The sequence below is a fragment of the Hyperolius riggenbachi genome, chromosome 2, assembly GCF_040937935.1.
Source record: "Hyperolius riggenbachi isolate aHypRig1 chromosome 2, aHypRig1.pri, whole genome shotgun sequence".
In the NCBI taxonomy this organism is placed as follows: Eukaryota; Metazoa; Chordata; class Amphibia; order Anura; family Hyperoliidae; genus Hyperolius; species Hyperolius riggenbachi.
In genome coordinates, this window is record NC_090647.1 from 289,676,252 (window position 1) to 289,687,241 (window position 10,990).

The following is a 10,990-nucleotide window of genomic DNA, read 5'->3' on the forward strand; positions in this document are numbered from 1 at the left end:
TACGTGTACATATGTATTTTAAGTGTTACAGTTTTCATAGTGCACTCTAGGTTCACGCTAGGGCTTAAAAAGGTCTGTTTCACAGAATGGACCAACAGAAATGTCGATGGTCCCTTAGTTAACCATAGGATCTGTTCAGACGTGTCCCAACAGGTTCAGTCTGTCTGGTGTCTGCTGCAACAATAAGACAAAGTCCCAACCAGCACAATTTTTCCGGAAAACATATGGGGCTTGATTCACAAAGCGGTGCAAACTGTTAGCATGCGTCTGAAAAGCCCCTCTTCACGCCTAAACTCAGTTTAGGCGTGATAAAGTCAACCTGTGTGCAAAGTCCCGCACGCAAAACTTTGCGTGCGTACAGCGCGGTGCGCGCAAAATGCTGCACCGCTATGTGACGATAACGGCACATCCGATGTGCCTATAAGGTCGCATGGGGTGCGATGTAAAAGTCACACCCCATGCAACCTTATAGGCGCATCAGATGCACCGTTATCATTGCATCGCGGTGCAATGTTTTGCGCGCACTGCGCTGTGTGCGTGCAAAGTTTTGCGCGGGGGACTTTGCGCGCAATCTTATTGTCGAAACGGTGCTAACCTAGTTAGCACCTTACTTATCATGCCCAAAGTCTTTAGACGTGCTAACTAGGTTAGCACCGCTTTGTGAATCAAGCCCCTGGAATTCAGACTTGTCATAGATGGAGTGCAACATATCTTGATCTATATCTATCTTTAACTCACTAAACAGTGAAAATGTCTGTGCTGTACTTTTGCGAGCTGTGTGGTGCTATTAAGAGATCTCCGCTAGTAAAAAGGAGTCTATAGTCTTCTTCCAAATGTACAACTAATCACTTCCAGTGACTAGCACAACCCAAATTACCTTGGTGACACAAATATTGCTAGGGTAATGAACATTACGCCAGTAACCTAGCACACAGTATGCAAGCATCACTTGTACTTACTGATTGAGCATTTTTTTAATATGAGTAATAACCCCACTTGCAGAGTTGGCAGGGCAGGGGAGAGTAGATTTTTGCCTTTATTCCAATGAGAATTTGAAGTGGTACACACCTATTGTCAGACTGCTAAGACATGCATTGGTGCTGCTGCTCTGAGGCCATACAAAAACAGTACCTGTATTTGCCTGTTGGTCATTTCAACTGACGAGAGCCTACACACATTTTTAAGTAGTTTGAATGCCACGTAGACATCCAAATAAAATAATAAAAATATGAAAGATCGTGCACATGTTGAAAAAAAGTAAATTCATTTGGTTATTTAGTGGGATCTGTCAAGCTACATTAACTTTTGACTAGCTGTTGTTTTGTTAACTGTACGTTATTTTTTCTTCACATAATACTTTAAGTGGAATGCTTGTATTAGGATTACTGTTACTTTATGAATTTCTGTATTTTAAGCTTAAGTATTCTCTTTTATACTATGCGGTTACTTCCTCACACAGAGCAACTAGCAGAGGTGGCTGTCAGTGCACAGAGAGCTGCTCTAGGTGGAGTTGGTATCACAGGACCACCTGGGCCACCTGGCCCACCAGGATCCCCCGGAGAGCAAGGACCTCATGGATTCGTAGGACCACGTGGTATTCCTGGAATTGTGGGCGTAATGGGTCAAATTGGAAATACCGGACCTAAAGGTCAGTATACTATTATGTATATGACTATTAAATACAGAGCATTTTATTGGTCTTGTATACAGGTATACATTTACCTATGTTTTGATAATGGTAACAGCAGTTTTAACTTGGACTCCAGATAAAGAGCAGGCACATGTTAAATTTAGAATCACCTTTAACTGGCTTAAATGAATGAAATCCCGACGGCCATTTCTTTGGTTAAATTATTTTTGCTATAGATAATCCAGGAAGTGTGTGTCAACAAATATACCAACATGGGCCTGGGCCATACCAAACAACCAAATAGAGTGCTTAGTAGAGGAAAGAATGGCAATATAATAGCACCATCTGTTGTAGCAATAAATAACAATACTTTATTCAATCAATGTAATCCAAATCTTTAAAAGCATTTAAAATCCAGAATCAAGAAATCTCCTTCCATAATATTATAAAGAGGCAAATTTGTAACTAAAGTTCATTTCAGTACCATCCTTGAACTTGTCACCATCCTCTATAATAAGATCCCTGTGTCCCTGCATCTTCTCCTGTCCCTGTGTCCATGCATTTGCTATCCTGTGCATGTGTGGCATGCAGGCAGATGTTGGAGAGCAGGAGGACGGGTGCAGGGGGGGGGGGGGGCGCGGCCATGCGCAGCAGGAAGCTCGGCCATGCACGCTCGCAGCGGGGAGCGCGGCATGGGTAAGGTGGTGGTGAGGGGGACCGCAGCTGAGCCCTAGTGCCTGTTTTAAATAAGCGGACTTATACCTAGTATTTTATAATTATCCTATGTATTGACCAATAGGATTCATCATCAGTAAAGAATCTCATTGGTCAGTTCATAGACCAATTCATCTCACACAATGGCCAAATACATTGGTTGGACCATTGATTTTCAAAAATATGCATAATCCTCTAATTATCTATCGTTCCTCAGAACCTTACATTTGCTGGACTGATCGATTTGCTCATCTCTGAACAGATTTAACCAGTGCATGCAAGGTTAAACTAAAATTTACTAAAAGCACTGATCCTGCAAGGCAACAAAAAAGAGAAAATTCCTCTCCAATTCTTGTGTGATGGCTGCTGCCAAATGAAGGATCGCTTTTTGTAAACTCTGCAAACTGTTAGCCGCTGAACTCAGTTGTCGTCTTCTCTACATTACTTCTAGCAGATTCCAGTCTGATTCTGCCAGAATGAGTCATAAGGGAGATAAGAGATGTACTAAATCAGGAGAATAAGTTAAATCCACAGGGCTTTGGTACAGAATCTGTACTCAGGCTCTCATATACTAAAAAATCTCTGACAGTCCTGCTGTCATTTTTAGCACACCTAATACGCCTGCTGCAGATAAAAAATGTAAAATAGGAAGCAAGGACGAAAAAAAAGAACAATACTTCTTTTCTCTGTTGCTTCTTGTTTTTCAGTTATGCTGTACTTGCTTCCTCAGAATTTACACTCTCTGCACTTCCTGTAGTTATGTCATAATAAAAAATAAATAACTCCAATGTCCAAGCATTTATAAGTCTAGTGCTGCTTCATCATCTGTAATAAATGAAAGCAAGCAACAAAATGTAGTTCTTAGGAATGGCTGTGCAAGGCACATTAACCCATTCAGGTTCCGTGGTTTTCACGAGAGAAATGTTCACCTCCCATTCATTAGCCTATAACTTTATCACTACTTATCACAATGAACTGATCTATATCTTGTTTTTTTTCCGCCACCAATTAGGCTTTCTTTGGGGGGTACATTTTTCTAAGAGCCACTTTACTGTAAATGCATTTTAACAGGAAGAATAAGAAAAAAATGGAAAAATTCATTATTTCTCAGTTTTCAGCCATTATAGTTTTAAAATAATACATGCCTCCATAATTAAAACTCACGTATTGTATATGCCCATATGTCCCGGTTATTACACCATTAAAATTATGTCCCTATCACAATGTATGGCGACAATATTTTATTTGGAAATAAAGGTGCATTTTTTCCATTTTGCATCTATCACTATTAACAAGTTTAAAATAAAAAAAATATAGAAATATTTCATCTTTACATTGATATTTAAAAAGTTTAGACCCTTAGGTAAATATTTACATGTTTTTTGTTTTTTTTATTGTAATGGTTTTTTTTATTTATAGTAAACATTTTATTTGGGTAGTTTTGGGAGGGTGGGGGGTAAACAATAGATTTATAATGTAAATGTGTGTTGATTTTAATTTATTTTCATTTTCAGGTGTAGTATTACTTTTTGGCCACAAGATGGCGGCCATGAGTTTGTTTACATGACGTCACTCTAAGCGTAACACACGCTTAGAGTGGCGCATCAGGAAGGGAACGGCCAGAAAAGGCGCAGCTTCCGAGAGAAGCTGTCGCTTTTTCAGCGGGGGAGAGGAATCAGTGATCGGGCTTCATAGCCCGATATATTGATTCCCTGACTACCGAATCCTCGGCCGGGAGTGCGCGTGCACGCCCGCGATCGGCCGCAGGGGCGCGCGGTAGCGCACATGGTTTCTGGACGTAGTTTCTACGTCCAGAAACCAAAATAGGTTAAAGAGACACTGAAGCGAAAAAAAAAATATGATATAGTGAATTGGTTGTGTACTATGAATAATTACTAGAAGATTAGCAGCAAAGAAAATATTGTCATACTTTTATTTTCAGGTATATAGTGTTTTTTCTAACATTGCATCATTCTATAATATGTGCAGATTACGCAACACTCAGCATTCAAAATGAGTCTTTCAGAGCAGTCTGTGAAGTAATGACCTCTCCTCTAGCAGAGGAAAAGTAAATAGTCCAGGAACAGTTGAGATAATAAAAGTCAGATAACAGCCCTCTCCACGACTAACTTAGTCGGAGAGCTTAATGTCTTGTTTGCATAGAGATAACAACTGGAGTTTCTAAACTCTTCCTGTACTGGAAACAATTACACTGATGTATCTGATCTTAATGTTTTATTTCTTAGCTGTGCTACACATGGAGTTGTACTTTGTACTGGTTGAACTCGATGGACGTATGTCTTTTTTCAGCCAAAATAACTATGTAACTATGTAACTATGTAACATACAAATCATAATATCATCTTTTTTTTTCGCTTCAGTGTCTCTTTAAGATTCCTCTGTAAAAGAAGCCATACTGAATAAAGTTTTTCATTGATGTGCTTACAGGAAAACGAGGAGAAAAGGGAGACCGTGGTGATACTGGACGTGGACACCAGGGTTTGCCCGGACCCCATGGCATTCAAGGTGATGAGAATGACTTTGGATTATGATACTTTAGAAATGAGAGTTAAATTGTATTTGTAACATTGAGGGGCAACTCATAATCACTGATCACTAGGCACATTGCCATTCATTTGGATGCTTCTTGGGACACAAACTAAATATCACTTTAAAGGAAACCTGTGACTGAAAAGTGCCCCAAATGTACTTACATTGGGAGAGAGAAGCCTCTGGATCCTCCAGAGACTTCCTACGTCAGCCTCTGCTGGTCTGCTTCGGGGCTGTCCCTGGAGTCCATTCAGTATCAGCGTTGACGATTTCAGCGCAGGGTGAAGCTGAAAAATGGCCCACTTTGCTCCTGCACAAACTCCGGGCACACGCTGATTATTATTCCCCATGCGAGTTGTAGCAACTTGGGGGACACGTTATTAGGAAACTGCCTATTGCCTGCGGCCTAATTATCGGTTTTTTTTAGCTAATTTGTGCAGCACCTGGCTGAAGCTCACAGTGTCCAAATCAGGCGCGGAGCGCTGGTGCTAAAAAGATTGGCACAAAAATCAGCTGCCTCATGTCTTTGCTGAAAAATTCATGCATGTATAATAGCACAGACCCACTCCTACTTCGGCAGAAAAAGCCAAGCCCGATCCATGCAATTGTGCATGTGCAAGCTTGCCTGTACAGTAGCAAGGACCCAATTCGACTAATCTTTTTCCACCAAATCCCGAGCGGATCTGTGTAACTGCGCAATGTGCCCTGGGGGCTCAGCACTGGAACGGAAGAAGACGGGGAACTCACTGGAGGATCCAGAGGCTTCCCTCTCCCAAGGTGAGTATCCATTTTTTGCATTTTAAATTTTTAAAAAGTCACAGGTTTACTTTAAAGATTCTCATTTTTCAAGTCATAGTACATCCAAACAAAAATAAGGTATTTGCAGCTGGACACCCTTTTATGTTGTAGAATATGTTTTGCTGTTTTTTTACCAGCAACTGTGTTTACAACAAGAGATTGGTTAAGTTGCTTGTAATAGGAAGGAAACATCCAGAAGACAAGTGCTGAGCGAATAGGGTCATATTTATTTTGCCAGAATTTTTGTGAAAGGGTATCATTTTCACACAGATGAGAATAATTGTGAAGCTAGATGAGAATGAGGAAACACATCTTTGTACAGATAACACATTTTGTAGAAATATATGGGCATGAGAAAACTCATTTTTTTGGCACAGATGAGCATTTGAGTGAAAATAGATGGGTTTGCATTTGAAAACAAATTTTCTCCAGATGCACTGAAGTCAAAGGGCATGAAAAAACACATTTTCAATTAAATTCAAATTTTCACAAAAATGCAACTTTTTATGCAGACATGACTTTTGCAAAAATTCAAGCTTGTCCCTATCGGTATCTTCACCTGTATTTTCTCATTTAAGTCAATTCTTTCAAAAATGCAATGTTATGCATGACAGTGTATTTCAATGCATGCATTTTTGGTGTGAACAAACTTTATATATCAAAATATGTAAATTAATAATCAGTATGAGATATGATCATACTACCAACCAAATATTCCATAAGAACATTGCTATTTTTTAAGATAGGGGGTTCAATCAAGCCACATTATATCTTTTGAAAGGGGTTCTTGCATACAGCAAAAGCATAGTTACTTTTTTTCCTGTTTAGAGATAAGCTGCCATGCTCTACTGTGCCCCACAGGATAAAAAGATGGAAACACTGAGCCTTTTAGCCCATACTGTTCTGTTATGCATTCTGTAAAATAGAAATCTTATAGTCAATTTTTTTATTAATGATTTACGGATTTAAAAATTGTGAAGCTAGAGAAGCTGGAAAAAATTAAGAAAAACACTGACTTGTTTGCTGCCCTTTATGTCTCATCACCAGGTCTCCCTGGCATCCCTGGTCAAGCTGTTGATGGAAAAGATGGAGACAGAGGTCCTGAAGGATCACCAGGAGAACCTGGCAGACCTGGCTTTCCTGGTCCAGCTGGTCTCCCAGGATTTTGTGAGGCAGCAGCATGTTTGGCAGCATCTGCATACGCTCCAGCTTCTCTGACTGAACCCGGTGCTGTCAAAGGTTAAAAATCCCACTGACCCAATCAATCACTTCCTGGACACAAAGACAAACTAAATAATGTAAAATAACATCAGATGGAATGTATTCCCTGTTATAAGGGCCTTCACCCCAAATACATAATTACCAAGGGTCCTTGTGGTAGAAAGGAGGTTATTAGGAAAATAATGGTTAATTGTGGCATGGCCAAAGGAGGAACAAGGGAGAAATTTTCTTACACTCAGAAGTGTCATCGTTTCTGTCGGCAGCATGCAATTTGCCACTTTCCTCCTAAACGCAGACCTCATCATCATCATCATTCTTTCTCATTCCATGACTTTGGGGAAATCATCTGACTTCTTGTAACCCTCAAAGACTGTACTGTCAATGAATCAAAGGCCATAAATGAAATGTGAATCATACTTTTCATAGTGTAGTGTACTGATGCTCTGAGGCTCTCACCGATACAGAAATCCAGACCCAGAGTAAATGTAAATGTACTACTATCCAAACATTTAGGTACCTGTGGAAAAATGCTTTGAAGTAAGGATGGTTTAAAAGTAATACAGTCAAATGCCCTTGTCAATTAAAAGTGCATAGACAGCAAAAAAAAAAAAAAAAAGAATTTCAATATTTGTTGTGATGATCTTTTGCCTTTAAAACTATTTCAGCTCTCCTGGTTACAGACAGTCTTTTAAGATACTTGGTAGGCTGTTTTCCCCTCCACATTAAGTGTTACAAACCACAGTTCTTCTGTTCATTGATCTAGGCTGTCTCTGTTGCTTCTGCCTCTTAATGCAATGCAAGAAGATGACATTATGTTGATAATATATGTAGACTCTGAACAGAGCACCTTCTGTTATAATTCTTTGTGCCAAGTTTTGTGGTGGAAGTATGGGCTTTTTACACAAACGTCCGCTATGAAGACCATTTCTGTCTAGACTTCTCTGGGTTGTAGATAGGTGTTCAATAGCACCACTGGATTCTGCCAGATCTAAGTTTCTTTGGCTGACTACTGCATTTTCCGTCCTCACGTTTGGTTGTGCTTCTGCAGAAAAGCTTGGGCAGCACATCTGAAAATATCTGTCTTTCTAAAATGTCTTCCATTTTTAGTCCTTACTGGTGCAGTAAATCTGCCTTGTGTCTTATTGCTGTGCTTAGTCTTGCCATTGTGTCATTTTTTTTACACTAAATTACCTGGGGTGATCTCAGCTTTAAGAAGAACCTGTATTTTCCTCAAAGAGTTTTATCTATCCTATACATTTGATTCTATTTCATTTAATGCTTGTGGTTTAACCTGCACTTTTTTGCAGTTATTTTTGGCATATGCTAGGAATAGTTGTTGAATCTCGCACTGGTCCATATGACAGAAATATCCTTACTTATGCAGGTGTACCTGGGGGGATTGATGCTGCAAAAAGTGGTCTCATCAAATATTGATATGAATTAGATATTTTTCTGTTTATGCATTTTTACATCGATTAAGGGAAAAAAACCCTCCCCATTATGTTTTAAAGCATTTTCTCACTAGTGCCTAAATAGTTTGCACAGTAATGCACATACAATATTTGTCCTATGTTTGTGATTAGACCTGGTTGAGCTTTATTCCAACACTGAGTGGTGTCTCAATTTATTTTAATATATTACAAGATATGAATTTAAATGCAGTGCACAAGTCATTGACTCAGATTTAAGGGACACAGAATTTACCCAAATGGTAAGACAGGCATAATTGGCATTATGCAGAAATCCTGAATAGAACTCTAGTTAAACTGGTGTTTAAGAAAATAATATGCAACAGCCTATAGCAAATTATTGGAATTCACCTCTGATAAGTCTGGCTAATTATATATACCAATCAGCTGTTTTGTGGTTTGCTAAGGGTGCATCATTGCTCTTTTCTGTGTTTGTTCATTGTAACTTTTACATGTTGATTAATATAGAATTCAAATAGATGAAAACAGCTTGAGAGAGGAGATTGCATACTGGAGCACTTTACCAAGTTTGCAGGGAGTTTGAATTACACTTGTAGAAATAAGAATGTTTGTTCTTCTACTGCAGGTTTGATAATGAATCAAAACTGCTATGAATTTTAACCTGCTTTTCTTTGCCTGCTGTTTTAAAGCCCTGTCTTGGGCTCAGTTTTAAATGCATTTAATGTTATGTTATTTTTTATTAATTTGGGCTAAAATAGTTTTGTAAAAAAAACACCTAGTTTTTGCAAAAAATAGAAAAGGAAAATGCCTGCTGCACCTTTTCCCAGATTTCTAATTTACCCCTCAGTGACTAAAAACTGCTTACTCACTCCTAGTCAGTCTGAAACACTCCCCCTTGGGACTGGTGGACAGAGGAAGGAAGGTGGAAAGAAACAGTAATTGTTCTGTCCACTGAAGCCATGGATTCGGACTGGCAGGAGATCTATTCATGTAGTACAGATGCTGTTTAAATATTTGTATACAATAATTTTCTATTAAATGTGTATATAAAAATTGGTGGCTAAACTTAGGCTTTGTGTGGCCTTTATGTAGAAAACACATGATTCGCAAAGGCTGGATTGTCTTCTACATCAAGTGCTATTTCTAAACTCTTTCAAATTCTTAGTCCATCTTTTTGAAGGCATATGGCAATCAGTCTTCTCTGTACAGTATGTATATGTGTGCCAGACATAGGGCTTGATTCACAAAGCTGTGCTAACCTACTTAGCACCTTTGGGCGTGATAAGCAGGGTGCTAAGTAAGTTAGCACCATTTTAACAATAAGATCGCGCACAAAGTCCTGCGCAGAACTTTGCGCGTGCACGGCGCGGTGCGCGCGAAACATCGCACCGTGATGCGACCTAAATGTCACATCCGATGCACCTACAAGATCGCATGGGGTGTGCCTTTAATGTCGCACCCCATGCAACCTTATAGGTGCATCGTATGCGGCGTTAAAGTCGCGCTGTGCGCTGAAAGTTTTGCGCACTGGACTTTGCACGTGGGTTGATTTTATCACGCTTAAACTGAGTTAAGGCGTGAAGGGGGGCTTTTCATAAGCGTGCTAACAGTTAGCACTGCTTTGTGAATCAAGCCCATGGGGTCTTGTATTGCATTTGTTAGGGTTGTTTGCACTTCCAGTGTGCATGCACATGTTTACACATACAGAACACAGACTATTATTCCCTTTGTTGTTTATAGACTGTATATGACTATATAACAAATGAAGCAAGTGGCTGTAATTTTTGCTGCAGTTAAGTGTGTTCCCTTGTCTTTCTTGTGTGTCCTTTCTGCTTTTCTGTAATTGTATTTTGTTTGTGCCTTTTCTGTGTGTGTGATTTGCTGTGATTCCTCCATTGCCTTGTCCCAAGGTCTGTGCTCATTAGTTTGATATGTAACACAGTATACCTTCTCTTCTGTGCTTTATTTATGGCCTAGTTCTGTTCTTTATTTATGTGCCAGGCCCTATCATAATATTAGTCTTCCACTTGTGATGTAGTATATGTTTCTGCTACTTGTATGTTTATTCTTGTACTGTCCACGTAGTTGAATGAGAATACAAAGCAAAGAAAAGTAAAGGTCAGATGCCTATAGCAACACCACGTAACTGTATGTATCAGTACATTGACAGCTAGCATCTCACATGTTGCTGTTGGTTACAGCACATCACATTTCTGTTTGCTTTGGCTGTTAGCTTGCCATGTAAACCTATGCAGTGAGGAGCAAGGTTCCGTGCTGTGCAATAGCTTCTGCTCCCAGTTAGATGGTTACACATACCTGCTACTTCTGTTTTAAATGAGTGTCCTTAAAAGCGTTTAAGCTGTGCTATGTGTTGTCTTGCATGTAAATGTAATATATGGTATATTTCCTCCTGATTAAATATCTCTTGTTTGAGATCTAACACTCTTGGTATTCGATGGATACTTTTTATTTTAGAAACATCAATTGTACCTTTCCTTTCCTAGAACTTCATGACTTTCCTTTCTTATCGGTTTGTCTCTGGATTGAGAACTTGTGTCAAGCTTTAGTCCTGCATGTGTGTTGTCTGTCCATTGTGCCTCTTTGTAAGATACCCCTGTGTTCTTTTGTAGTGTGTGTCCTTTGTCTT

The 10,990-nt window shown here is 39.4% G+C and overlaps 1 protein-coding gene across 1 annotated transcript in view; it reads left to right on the forward strand.

Moving 5' to 3' along the window:
- Positions 1–9,756, forward strand: part of COL9A2 (collagen type IX alpha 2 chain) — a 95,411-nt gene extending 85,655 nt beyond the window's left edge. Inside the window, exons 30-32 of the mRNA XM_068268933.1 lie at positions 1,460–1,648; positions 4,793–4,870; positions 6,740–9,756. Of these exons, the coding sequence (XP_068125034.1) occupies positions 1,460–1,648; positions 4,793–4,870; positions 6,740–6,936 (464 nt within the window). The 3' untranslated portion in view covers positions 6,937–9,756. The remainder of the gene's footprint in view (positions 1–1,459; positions 1,649–4,792; positions 4,871–6,739) is intronic.
- Positions 9,757–10,990: the final 1,234 nt, after the last annotated feature.